Genomic DNA, 13,604 nt, shown 5'->3' on the forward strand with positions numbered 1-13,604 from the left:
GCTTATGATTACAGTTAGGGTTATGAATAGGGTTAGGGTTAAGATTAGGGTTAGGGTTAGGGTTAGGGTTAGGGTTAAGATTAGCGTTAGGGTTAGGGTTATGGTTATGATTAGGGTTGGGGTAATGATTAGGGTTAGGGTTAAGATCAGGGTTAGGTTTATGATTAGGGTTAGGGTTAAGATTAGGGTTAAGGTTAAGATTAGGGTAAGGGTTAAGATTAGGGTTAGGGTTATGATTACAGTTAGGTTTATGATTAGGGTTAGGGTTAAGATTAGGGTTAGGGTTAGGGTTATGATTAGGGTTAGGGTTAAGATTAGGGTTAGGGTTAATATTAGGGTTAGGGTTATGATTAGGGTTAAGGTTAGGGTTATGATTAGGGTTAGGGTTAAGATTAGGGTTAGGGTTAGGGTTAGGATTAAGATTAGGGTTAGGGTTATGATTAGGGTTAGGGTTATGATTAGGGTTAGGGTTATGATTAGGTTATGGTTAGAGTTAGGGTTATGATTAGGGTTAGGGTTAGGGTTAAGATCAGGGTTAGGGTTATGATTAGGGTTAGGGTTAAGATTAGGGTTAGGGTTATGATTAGGGTTAGGGTAATGATTAGGGTTAGGGTTAAGATCAGGGTTAGGGTTATGATTAGGGTTAGGGTTATGATTAGGGTTAGGGTTATGAATAGGGTTAGGGTTAAGATTAGGGTTAGGGTTATGATTAGGGTTAGGGTTATGATTAGGGTTAGGGTTAGGGTTAGGGTTAGGGTTATGATTAGGGTTAGGGTTATGATTAGGGTTAGGGTTAGGGTTAGGGTTAGGGTTAGGGTTATGATTAGGGTTAGGGTTATGATTAGGGTTAGGGTTATGAATAGGGTTAGGGTTAAGATTAGGGTTAGGGTTATGATTAGGGTTAGGGTTAGGGTTAGGGTTAGGGTTATGATTAGGGTTAGGGTTATGATTAGGGTTAGGGTTAGGGTTAGGGTTATGATTAGGGTTAGGGTTATGATTAGGGTTAGGGTTAGGGTTAGGGTTAGGGTTAGGGTTATGATTAGGGTTAGGGTTATGATTAGGGTTAGGGTTATGAATAGGGTTAGGGTTAAGATTAGGGTTAGGGTTATAATTAGGGTTAGGGTTAAGATTAGGGTTAGGGTTCAGCTTATAATCAGGGTTAGATCACCAGCGGAGCGACCACGGGGGCAGAGGGTGCGGCCACCCCAGGGCCCACGCTCATCAGGGGCCTTACTGAGCTACCTTTTTGACAGGACCGGTGTCTGTCCCTGTCCACAGTCGATGTTGTAATTGAAAAACATTCACACACACATATATTTTCAATTTAAAGCAACCTCCAGTTGTTTTTCAGTTAGTATTCCCCAGAAATCCATATACACACTAACACAACTGAAAACGCATATGGCATGACCATTCAAGATTATTTGTTTATCTTATGTTTAAAGATGGGCCCATGAAATGCTTTAAGCTTAGGCGTGCAAACCACAACCATGCTCAATGTATGCCCACGTCAAGGTTCACTGCTAAACTTACTCAAACACACATATTTCTTTGTATTTTATATCACGCGGAACAAACATCATGTGATCTTATATTTCGTTCCACTATCAGGGAGGTGTTTTATGTTTAAAGCATGTTTCGATGTCAATCAGCTGACTACAGGTGTTGCGCACAGCGGAGACTCTCAGCTGGGGGCTGCGGCTGAGTGACAAGTCTCCACGAGCGCTTATTTTCTCTGCTGCCGGACTGATTATGACTGGGTTGCACTCCCGGCTGACACCTGACCACTTACACATGCTTATGTTTCTCAATAAGAACAAGTAGACAGATCCTAACACTGATGTTTAACTGACGTGTTTAACGGATCTTGGAGCCTATGTGTCATCTCCTGAGGTATTGTAGACTACCTGAAATTGCGTTTAAACAGCTGTGTCTATTTCATGTTTAAATACACTTTACTGTGTTGTAGACAGCTGTGTCTATTTTATGTTTAAATACACTTTACTGTGTTGTAGACAGCTGTGTCTATTTTATGTTTACGTTATTCCTGAGAAAGACAGTACTGGACAATGCACCTGCCTGTCTCTGTCCATCAGCGTTGGTGCTGAACCATTCATTAATCAATGCAGTAGAGTGCTGTGTGCTGTCCTCGGTGCAGCTGAAACATTTGAACTCAACAAGCAACCTGTTGCCTTTTATCGACTGTCTTGGATCAATAAACGAGAATTTGTGTTTTTTATTGATAAGTAGGGGAGAAAATATATCAGCTGTTTTACAGTTGTGAATTTGACTATCAGAACGGGCCCCTTGAGGATGCTCTGCCCCCTTTGCGCTGAGAGTCTAGCTCCGCCCCTGCTCAGGGGTGAACGAATCGCTCCTAATCTTTGCTCTTACTCACATTACTCTGATCAGACTGAGGACCTGCTGCTAGTCCGTTAAAGGGGCAGGGCCAGTAGAGAAACCATGTGACACAGATACAGGAAATAACTGAGTGCGCAATCTGCTTCCTGAACTTTCTGTCAGACTTTTTACTGATGTCTCATTTTTACTGTTTTACTGCATTAGAGCTGAAAATGACAGTTGTATTATCCTCAGTGTGACTATCACTGGACTCTGTGACATGAAGCACAAAGCAGCTCATCACTTTAACCTCTAGATTATAAAAACACCCTTTAACACGCCACGCTGCAGCTCCCTCTTCTTCTCTTGAGTTTGACACATTAGTTTGTTTTAGTTTCAGCAAGTCTCTTTTTACAGTGTGCTCAGTTTGTGTTCTGCCTTTTAGACATTTGATGATTAAACTTAGATTTACTGATAGCTCTGATTGGTTTCTGTGTTGGAGTTGACATAATAATCTCATGAATCAACATGAAGCCGCAGAGAAATGATGAGCATGTGACAGAATATGAGCTGCTTTGTGTGTTTGTGTGTGTGTGTGTGTGTGTGTGTGTGTGTGTGTGTGTGTGTGTGTGTGTGTGTGTGTGTGTGTGTGTGTGTGGGTGTGTGTGTGTGTGTGTGTGTGTACACTGACTCTGGTTCTATATTTAACCTGCAGGCCAACTCTCACTCACACATACTCGACATAAACGAGGACGCAGGCAGACAACGAGCAGGATGGAGGTAAAACACTGCACTTTTCTGTTTGTGCGTGTGTGTGTGTGTGTGTGTGTGTGTGTGTGTGTGTGTGTGTGTGTGTGTGTGTGTGTATGTGTGTGGGAGTTTGTGTGTGTGTGTGTGTGTGTGTGTGTGTGTGTGTGTGTGTGTTTGTGTGTGTGTTTGTTTAATCAGACAGAAAGGAATAAAAAGTGTAAGACCTGAGCAGCTTGTGGTATTTTTAAACTTGTATTTCAGAGTTTGAACACAGGCTGTGGTGTCTCTGATTTCTTCTTTTGTTGTGTTCGTTGAGATGAAGAATAATCTGCAGGTTGTGTTTGTGTCAGCGTGGTGAGTGGCTGCAGGATGAAGTTAAACTTTGCATCAGATTTCATCAACATGCTTGTCATGTTTGAGGAGCAGGAGTGTCATCAGCTCTTTTATTTCAGTGTTATTGACGCTCTGATCTCTCCTGTTCTACAGTTTAATGACCTGCAGCATGTTTGTCTTCTGCACTATTAGATGAAATGTTTATTAAAAATACACTTAAATATGATATGTAAAAAATGTCCCTAGAGATGTTGTCCCCATTAGTTATTTGAATAGCTGATGACCACAAACACAGTGATCAGTGTATCAACGTGATATCAGGTTAATCAGAACATCGTGTTTCAGTTTGTAAGACGCCATATGAGCTTTACTGGAAGCCAAATGTCAGAGCTTTCCGACAGCACTTGAAGGCATCACATATTTGTGTTTCATCAGGGGACATTTTGACTGACATCTCTGCTGTTATCCAGAGATAACATGCTAACGATCCCATACCTGACACAGTATGAATAATGAATAAGAACAGAGAACTTATTGAGGCTGAAGACTAAAAACTGATGTTTTCTGGTTTGTTTATACTTGTAACCGTAAACACAGCGGTTTGTTGTCCTCGTGGAGGAAAATGTATGAAAGTCTTAATGAAGGTCTATGTTCATTTTTAAGGCTTATCAAAGTAAAATAACCTACACAGGTGCTGTGTTCACTGACCTACAGGTTACTGTAGGTCACTATTGATTTGCACCACGACCCAAGATGCCTTTAAATCCGGTTAGGTTTGCTGTTAACGTTCAGTATCTTGTTCCACATATTGGCGCCAGAGTTTCACAACCTGGCTTTCAGCGTTAGTGTAATTAGCTGCAGTTTTAGACTACGGTAGTGTAACCTCCTCCCACAGCTCCACAGTAATCATATCTTTCATATACTCTTCTTTCTGTCAGTGTATCTCAGTAAACAGGTAACAGGTTTAGATACTTTCATTGCATGTATTACAGGGAAATGGTACCAACATATTCACATGTTTTCAACTCGCTATAAGTTCCTCTGCTGCTTCATCACTCTGTCTGGTGTCTCCTTTGTCCACGCTGTCACTTCTGTGTAATGTTTATGCAGCCTAGAGAAAAAAAGTAGCATATGGTTACTGTAGGTCACTGACAGCACATTAATGTAAGTCTTACATGTTGTTCCTAATTATAACAGACGCTATCACACTGTTCACTCTGATTTACGAGCTGAGCACAGACGGCTGCCAATGAGTGCTAACATATAAATGCAGTTAGCATCTGGCTAAGTGTAAAAACTTTGTCAGTCTTCTCTGATGGTCTGTTGTTGCAACAAAACAAATAACAGACAGACAGACAGACAGACAGACAGACAGACAGACAGACAGACAGACAGACAGACCATCTGTCTGATATTTATATGAACAAATATCTAAAAGGCTGCAACACCACAAACACGACCCAGAGGTTAAGTTCAAGAACCGAATGAACTGAAGGGACACCTATCAGACAGCTAGAAAGTCCCACCTGTAACTCAAAGAGGCTACGCCCCTAATTCTACCTCCCTTTAATCCTCAATCTAATGTAAACAGGTGAGTTGTATATAAATTCAGCCTGTACAATTGTCACAAACAGAGGAATTAGCTAAAGAGAGAGTTTTTACCACAGTGTCAACAGGCAGAGGAAACATGTGACCGACTCCTTTACACAGATTAGTTTGACATGTTAATGGTCGTCCCTGGTGTCTCTTTTTCTGTCTAGAATTCAGAATTTGAGACAGCTTTTTGTGTGCTCGTTAATCTTTACCAGTTTTTATTTTGTATTTCTATGCTTAAATTAGACTTTTTAAGAGTTCTTAAATTCAGTGAGTTCACTGCATCAAGTCAACAGATTAGGACATGATAAAACACAGAGGAAGGAGCGCTAAACTGAGGGAGGGGCTTTGTCTGTACTGATATGTTGTGATATTCCCAAAGCCTCATGGGAGCTGTAGTCACAAGAGAGAAAGAGAGGACAATAGTTTATGATAGAAAGAAAACAGAAATATAGGGTAGGTCTGAATATTCAATGAAAACAGGAGAAAGAGAAGTTTCTAAAAATGATCACAGACACACACATGCACAAACACTCACTCTCACACACACACACACACACACACACACACACACACACACACACACACACACAAACGCACACACACACACACAGGAAGTGGTTTAACGGTTGTTTCTCGTCACTTTCTGCCTTAAGTTTGTGGTCAGAGACACCATGGAAAGAATGAACAACACCCTGTGTGTGTGTATGTGTATGTGTGTGTGTGTGTGTGTGTGTGTGTGTGTCTGTGTCTGTGTGTCTGTGTGTCTGTGTGAGTGTGTCGTCGCCTGTGATGTTATTTCATTATCTGTTGAATGTCAGCAATGTGAGACCTTCAGCTGAAATGGACGGGGCTCAACCCCACGTCAACAGCTGTGTGTGTGTGTGTGTGTGTGTGTGTGTGTGTGTGTGTGTGTGTGTGTGTGTGTGTGTGTGTGTGTGTGTGTGTGTGTGTATGTGTGTGTGTGTGTGTGTGTGTGTGTGTGTTTATCTAGTTGTCTGCTCCTTAAACGGACTTGAGGCCTCGTCCTGTTTGTGCAGATAAATAGCCTCATAATCCTGAGCTAAACTGCAGATAACTTTGAATGTTTTGAGTTTGTTGTTTTGTTATTTAATCATCCGGCTGTGTTCAATACTTGATCCTGATTAATCAAAAACCCCATAAAAAGGGTGATTAATTTTCAACATCAAAAGTGACACCAGAGACAACCTGATCACAGGTCTTATCAAATCAATTCACAGAGAGGAGTCTGTCACCTTTCCCAGCTGCCTGTTGACACTATGGTAAAAACGTAAGCTTCCGTTAGCATGCTAACTCAGTAGGCCAAACAACATGGAGGATACTTTAATTCATCATCCTGTACTGCAATCCAGGCAATGGCAGCAGAGCTGGTGAGAACATTCCTAAGCTGTTGAATTCCACAAAGTCACTTAAACTGGAAGAGATAGAGATAACCAATGGTGGACAAAGTACACAGCTTCATTACTTAAGTCAAAGTAGAGATCCTCCTGGTCAAATATTACTCCAATACAAGTGAAAGTTGCTCTGTCAAATTATTACTTGAGTTAAAGTACTGAAGTACTTGCTATTAAAAATACTTAAGTATTCAAAGTACTTCTTAAAATATCTCAAAACATTGTATTTTCAAAATACATAAATGCAGTCAAGAATACATATGAGTACATTATGTTACATCATGTTTATTTAGAAATCACAACTTAAAATCTCTAAAACTATACCATGGAATATATACAGACACTAAGTTACTCCAAGCACAGACAACTTAGTTTGAAATGTTCATCTGGAATGAAACAAATGTTCTCTAGCTCAACACACTTTCTCAGATTGGACATTGAATGTTTGGGCAGAGTGGGAAACAGGGAGAACATTTAAAACAATGCGTATCATTCTTCATTTCAAAAACCTCTAACACGGGCTGAAGATATTGCCATGGGTGCTCATGTGGAGAATTATAGCCATCATTACCACCTCTAAATGAACTGCCTGATCTGAGTGAAATCTGCTCTGTGTTTGATATACAGGTATGACTAAACCACTGAGACAAACAGAACTACACAAACACATTTTACTGTCTTAGGGATCAGATTTCAGAAAAGGAAATTCATGAGCTGACTTCAAAGCAAAAGTAGTGAGTAACTAGAGCATTGATAGAAATGTAGTGGAGTAAAAAGTACAATACTTGTCTTCTAAATGTAGTGGCAGTAAAAGTAATAAGTTTCCCAAAAAACAATACTCAAGTACAGATACTCAAAAAATGTACTTAATTACTATACTCAAGTAAATTTACTCTGTTACTGTCCACCACTGGAGATAACAGCAACAATGTTCAGCCGAGACATTTGCCTCATTTATGTTTAAAGGTATGTCAACGTCAAAGAGAAGAAAGAGAGCTGAAAGAGGACAGAAATGTCAACATCAGTATTGCTGCAGGAGTCCCATTTTGCGTCGCCTGACGTCACCTTCACTGGAAATGTTCACTTTAATGTGGACTATTTATTTTTAGTTGTATGAAAAAGTGCTTCCTTCCATCTTTAGACCAACATTTAGTGTCAGTCAGCCGTGTGCTTAACCACCTGTTCACCACACCTCATCTCTCTCATCTCACCTTCACTTTTAGAGAGTTTACTTTGTCCAGCTCCATGCAAACCCCCAAAACAAAACAAACATCGACCTAAATCTGAAGAAACATAAGTTTATTGTTTCATCCCGATGGATTTAGCTTCATCTGTTCTCCCTCCCTCAGGAGGAGGCTCCAGCCCGGTGCTCTGTGGCTGAACTTGCAGGACGATTCAAAGGCTCAGCTCCTCCACACGACGCTGGTGGACAGGAAACTGTGAGTTTAATGTCCAATCTTTGAATATTACATGAACACAGTTCCACTACTAAGGGGGTGACAGAGGGGGCCATGCGGGGTACAGGGCCCCTGAAATCTGTTTGTCCAGCCCTGTCAGATCCAAAACACCTGCAACAAAACCTCAATATAAGCAGGTAGGTAGAAATTCTCAAGTAACAGGGAAGAGAAGTAAAGAGACCAAAATAAAACGTGCTACAAAGACGTCAAGGAGAGTACAGGGAGACCAGTCAGAGGTCTATTTAGGCGATAAAGTGACAAGACACAGCAACAAAATACCCCCAAACATCAACGCAGTGGCCCCAACTAAACACACGACACAGAGCGATCAAAAAGAAACACAAAGGGGAACACAAAGCTGTAGGTCAGATCTTTCATCGTCTCCACAAGCCTTCTATCTGAATGACTGCTGCATCACAAACAGCTGTTACCTTTTTTGCAAACCAAAAGTACACAAACAAGACAACACAAATCTGAAAAGTGTTGTTTACACGTGGTCGTAGGACTGTCTGAAAGAACTGAGTTTTCAGAGTGTCCTTTAATGCATCACATCTTTGTGATATTGTATGGACAAGTCTCAGTCACATGTCGCTGAGTTTCAACAGCAGTTTGTGAAAAAACAGGAAATGAGGCAGAGTCAGTGAGAGTGTAACGAGTTTAACTCAAGGGTTACAGAAGCAGAACTCTTTCTCCTTAAATTAGGGGATGTTTGTGTAAAGTCTCCTGACTTATATACAGTTTATACAGCTGAGAGCCCACAGCATGTTAGGAACCAACTTTATCACAACTGCATTAACTACCCACAAACTTCAGACATCTTCTTGTAATCAGAAACAAAAACAAATCCATAAATCACACAGAGAATGATTAAAGCAGCTTAAAGAGAAAAACAGAGTCTATAGGCTGATACAGAACACACAGTCAAAGTCAGAGTCTGACTGCATGAGAAACATTGAGTGGAAACAATATCTGACTGTAAGATAAGATAAAAACTAAACCTGGATGATGAGAGAAAATGTCCATTAATGATATAAGAGGTCAAAAATGTCAAACTTATGGACAACCAGCAGAATAGTCAAATCTGAGGTGAGTAAATCTTATGATGAGGAAAAAAAGCTCATCATTGAGATGAAAGTCATGACAGTGAGATGAAAGCAACATTATGTAACATAAGAATAAGAATAAGAATAAAAATAATAAAGACTTATTTTAAATAAAAAGTCATGGATAAGAGAGACATTGGACAAAAGTCACAATAATGTGAAAAAAAATATTTTTTACCAGATTAAAGGTACATTATGACCGGGGTGTGTCCAGACGAGTGAAGTCTGATTGGCCACCAGCCAAAATCCTAGACTATGATTGGCTGTTTGCCCTGCTGGAGGCGGGACTTATTTTAAAATAGGGTTGATAAGATGTGTTAACAGTGCCTTCAGTTTGAATTCTTAAGAATGAAGCTTAGAGCAATTTACGAATGTGATAAACACACAACCAATATAAAAGCAGTATGATACGGATACGATAAATTACTTATTAACTCCAGGGAAGTATGGAGGAGACAGAAAGGGTAAAGCTTTGGCGTGCACACGTGCCCCAGCCACCCCTGTCCAAAAGCTTGGACACGCCCCTGCGCTGACACAAAAAGTCTGTCATCAGATCAAAAGTCACTATTTTGGGATAAATGGAAGAATACTTAAGATAAAATCTAAACGATTAAGTATAAAGTTATTATTTTAAAAAGTGAGTCATGATATAAATATTCTTTATCTCATAATTCTGACTGTTTATTGCAAATGTATGACTTTTTATCACATTAATATGATCTTTTATCTCATAATTATGACATTTTAATATAATAATACATTTTAATACATAATCGTGACTTTTTCTTTCCTATGGACTTTTATTGTTTGTAATTTTGACTTTGTACCCTCTGATTGTATACATTAGTGAGACCTTTTATCTCATAATGAAGACTTTTTAGGCTTAAAATAAAAAAATGTCACCACATTATTATGACTTTGGTTTTGTAATTTTTCCTTTAATCTATAACTACGACATTTATGTGACCTTTTATCTCATAATTATGCCTTTTTTTATCTAATAATAATACATTTTACATTGTTGTGACATTTTCTCATCTTTATGCAAACGTCATCTCATAATTTTGACTTTCACGCTCGAATTAAGACTTTTGTTCATATTATTCTATTTTTTATTATTATTGTCTCATTGTGACATTATTTTGGCTAACTTTATCACTTTTGGACATTTTTGTTAAATTTCATAAATATAAATATACCACGATTTTGATATATTATTCATTACAATGACTTTTTCCTCATAATGAAGAACATTTTTTAGTCATTGTCTTCCCTCTCAGCAGCTCATTCAGTCTCTCATCCATCATCACACACCGTGGTTTAGGAAACATGTTTTCTTTAACTTTTTCAGTTTGTGAAAATTTTACTTGCTCAAAAGCTCCTCTGTAGTAGCCACAGTAAAACAGCACCTTACCTTTTGCCTGTATGTGAAATCTCATTAAGTTCTTACAGGTATAACTGGGAACATAAGTCCAATAGATTCCCATTATCCAGTCTGAACTCTCCCAGTAAGTCTGAGAGGAGTTGGACTGGAGGCTGAGAGCAAACATGGAGACAGCAGAGCCTGGATGTGGTGTGATTAAACTCTTTAAGTTAAACATATTCTCTGTAAACTGAATTTATTATCTTTAAAATGAGCTCTCCGGTTCTTTCTGTTTGTTCTGCTTGGACATTAAAGAGGTTTAATACTGTCTTGTTTTTGTTGACCAGGAGAAACCGGTGAGACGACGACCTCCTCGCTCCTTACAGCTGCCCAAAACCCATGCAGACAACCACGAGGTGAGATTCCAATAGTAGAGTGTAAACTCTATCCTAAGAGATTACATTCAAACCAGGCTACATTTGAACTTACGCACAGCTGGTGTAAACCAGTGATGATTTTTATGTTTGTGTGTGTGTGTTTGTGTGTGTGTGTGTGTGTGTGTGTTGTGTGTGTGTGTGTGTGTGTGTGTGTGTGTGTGTGTGTGTGTGTGTGTGTGTGTGTGTCAGCAGCCTGCAGGCGTCCCCTCCTCTGTACCTGTCAAAGCCAAGAGGAACTCAGCACTGATAGAGAAGCTACAGGTGAATCCAGGTGTTTACTCTCTGCCTGTGTGCTCTCTGACATCACTCTGACATCACTCTGACATCACTCTGACGTTACTCTCTCTCTAGGCCAACCTCGCTCTTTCTCCCACGGCGCTGCTCCCCTCTCCAAAAAGCCCCGGCTTCAGACTCCTGCCTCCCGCCTTCCCCTCGCCCTCCTCCGGCTCTGCCCCTGTTACCACAGTAACCCCAACCCCATCCACACCCACTCCCATCAGTCCTGTCGTCGCCTCACCTTTAACTAAAGAAGAAGGCCCGGCCACCTTTGAAGCCCCTCCCACCGCAGCAGAGGGATCCATCTTGTCCAATATCAACAAGGTGAGTCTCCATCTTTCATTCCAGCACTCTGATTGGTCTATTCCAATGACAATGTCATGTTAACACCTTCCTCAGTAAAAGCTTGGTTCTGATTTGATCTGAGCACAGTGACCTCATTTGTCTGTCTCTGCTCTCATTGGTCCTCCAGGGCAGAGCTCGCCACTCCATCCGGCGACGACCACCATCCCGCCGCAGCAGGAAGTCCAGCAGCGGTGACGACGTCAACAACACCATTGATGGAGGGGACACCTGCTTGAGCTCACCGAATGAACCTAAAGATGAAACCAAAGAAAAAGAAGGAGAAGGAGAAAAGAAGGAAGTTAAACCAGACGAGGTGACGGAGGAGAAGACAGAAACAAAAAATGAAACCCAGAAGAAGAGCATTCAGAGAACAACGCTGAGCCCAGAGAGGAACAAGATAGAGGAGAAGGAGGAGACAAACTGGAGACGAGGGGGGAGGTGGAGGAGACGGTTCTTCATCAGGGAGAGAAGAGAGGAGGAGGAGGAGAAGGAAGAGAAAAACTCTGCAGAAAAACACAAAGAAGAATCAACTGAAACACCAACAAACACAGACAGCAGAGAGGAAGAAAAGAGCCAAGTGATTTTTCCTGACGTATAAAACAGAGTTCTAACTTCTCTAATTTATACAACAAACAAAACCTAATATTTAAAACTTGATATTTTGGTTAAACTTGTACAAGATTTTAAATTGGTTATCGATACTCAAATCTCAATTTAGCCAGTGCCTACTCCCAAAACCTGCAGTTCCCTTCGTGTCCACTAGAGTGTGTCTCCTGCAGTGAGTCAGGCCCCATAGAGCCCCATGTTAAAATGTTACAGCAGAAATAAAAATTTTATAGCCATACAAAAACAGTTGGGTCTCTATAGCTCATTTCTCTATTTATGACAACTGTACGGCTGAATTTATATACAACTCTCCTGTTCACAGCAGATTAAAGACTAAAGGGAGGAAACATGATGAACTACTCACTTATTAGCAGCTACTAAATTAACCTTGGTTACAATGTGTACTACTTTGATGACTTAGCAAACCCCTTCAGGTTCTTTCTTCTTCAACTGTTTTCACTTAAAGTCTCCAAAAATAATAAACAAACAAAATAATATTGGTCAAAACAGCCTGCAAGATGTTCCTGGGATTATAATACAAGTCTCCAAAAATATGGAAATAATTTTGGAGACTTGTATTTTAATCCCTTTTATTTATTTAGTTTTTATCATTTTGTCTTGTTTATAAGTTTATGTACACCTTAAAGGTCAGTTCAACTGCAGCAGTGGCTTTTAGAAGGGATGTTCAGAAGCAGCTAATTTCCAAGTAATTTAAGAAGAATATAGTGGAGCATTTAGCAATTTAAATGCACACATTCTCTGTTTTTGGTAGTAGAGACCAAAAACCGGGGCTTAAATTGAGAAAATAATGAACGTAGATAACTCAGGCGAAAACAAACATGCTTTAAATTTATGATCTGCTGGATGTGGAAATCAGGCGCTTTGTTAAACACGTTGAATCTTTGTTGGAGAATTATTCAGAGTAGGTTTGATTGTTGTGTTTTCTTCCTCCCACAGGAGACAGTGTGTCAAAGTCCAGCTAGCTGAGTCTGAACTCTGCAGCCATGTGGAGCCCCTAGAGGGAGAGGGAGACCCTGTAGCTGTCAAGAGGGTCTGGACTTACACTGAGGACATATCAAGAAGCCATCTGTGTCTTTTGTATCTTTGATGTGATGGAGACGAAGCAGAGGAACAGAATGAACCTTCTGGTCCTGTAAAGTATCATGACTATGTTTAAACTGGAGCTCAGGCTGTGATCTCATATGAAGGAAACTTCTGGAAACAGCTGATCTGAATGTGCTTTTTTTCTAACCCTCCAACCAAATCTTTTTACACTGCAGCCTTGATGCATTTTTTTGTAAGAATATAATGTGAATTTAGTCTTTTCATTTTTATGATATAGAGCTTTGACTGACGACGATGATTGTGTTGAATTATTTGTGTTTGTCTCCTCACACACTCTCGGCTGTCAGAGATAAAATATCAAGCCTTATCAGCTTTATGATTATTTTTATATAATGTTTTTAAAACTGTGTAAAGACTCAACACGCTAAAAAAAAACTGTACATTTGAAGTATTTGTATCTGAAATGTTACATTGTGCCTCAAAGCTCTGGAAGTAAAATTAAAATGCCTTTTTTGTCTATA

The 13,604-nt window shown here is 40.0% G+C and overlaps 1 protein-coding gene across 3 annotated transcripts; it reads left to right on the forward strand.

Annotated features, from left to right (window-relative positions):
• The first annotated feature begins 3,024 nt into the window (after positions 1 to 3,024).
• dub (duboraya) lies at positions 3,025 to 13,604 on the forward strand. 3 transcript variants are annotated; one of them, XM_034684538.1, is made up of 7 exons: positions 3,025 to 3,120; positions 7,781 to 7,870; positions 10,702 to 10,770; positions 10,981 to 11,052; positions 11,143 to 11,391; positions 11,540 to 12,004; positions 12,976 to 13,604. In XM_034684538.1, the coding sequence occupies exons 1-7, from the start codon at positions 3,115 to 3,117 to the stop codon at positions 13,003 to 13,005; spliced, it is 981 nt and encodes a 326-aa protein (XP_034540429.1). In that variant the 5' UTR covers positions 3,025 to 3,114; the 3' UTR covers positions 13,006 to 13,604. The 3 variants fall into 3 exon arrangements, with proteins under 3 accessions (XP_034540429.1, XP_034540430.1, XP_034540431.1); XM_034684539.1 differs by having other exon boundaries at positions 10,984 to 11,052; XM_034684540.1 differs by having other exon boundaries at positions 10,984 to 11,052; positions 11,540 to 11,989.

Source organism: Notolabrus celidotus, chromosome 5 (genome assembly GCF_009762535.1).
Source record: "Notolabrus celidotus isolate fNotCel1 chromosome 5, fNotCel1.pri, whole genome shotgun sequence".
In the NCBI taxonomy this organism is placed as follows: Eukaryota; Metazoa; Chordata; class Actinopteri; order Labriformes; family Labridae; genus Notolabrus; species Notolabrus celidotus.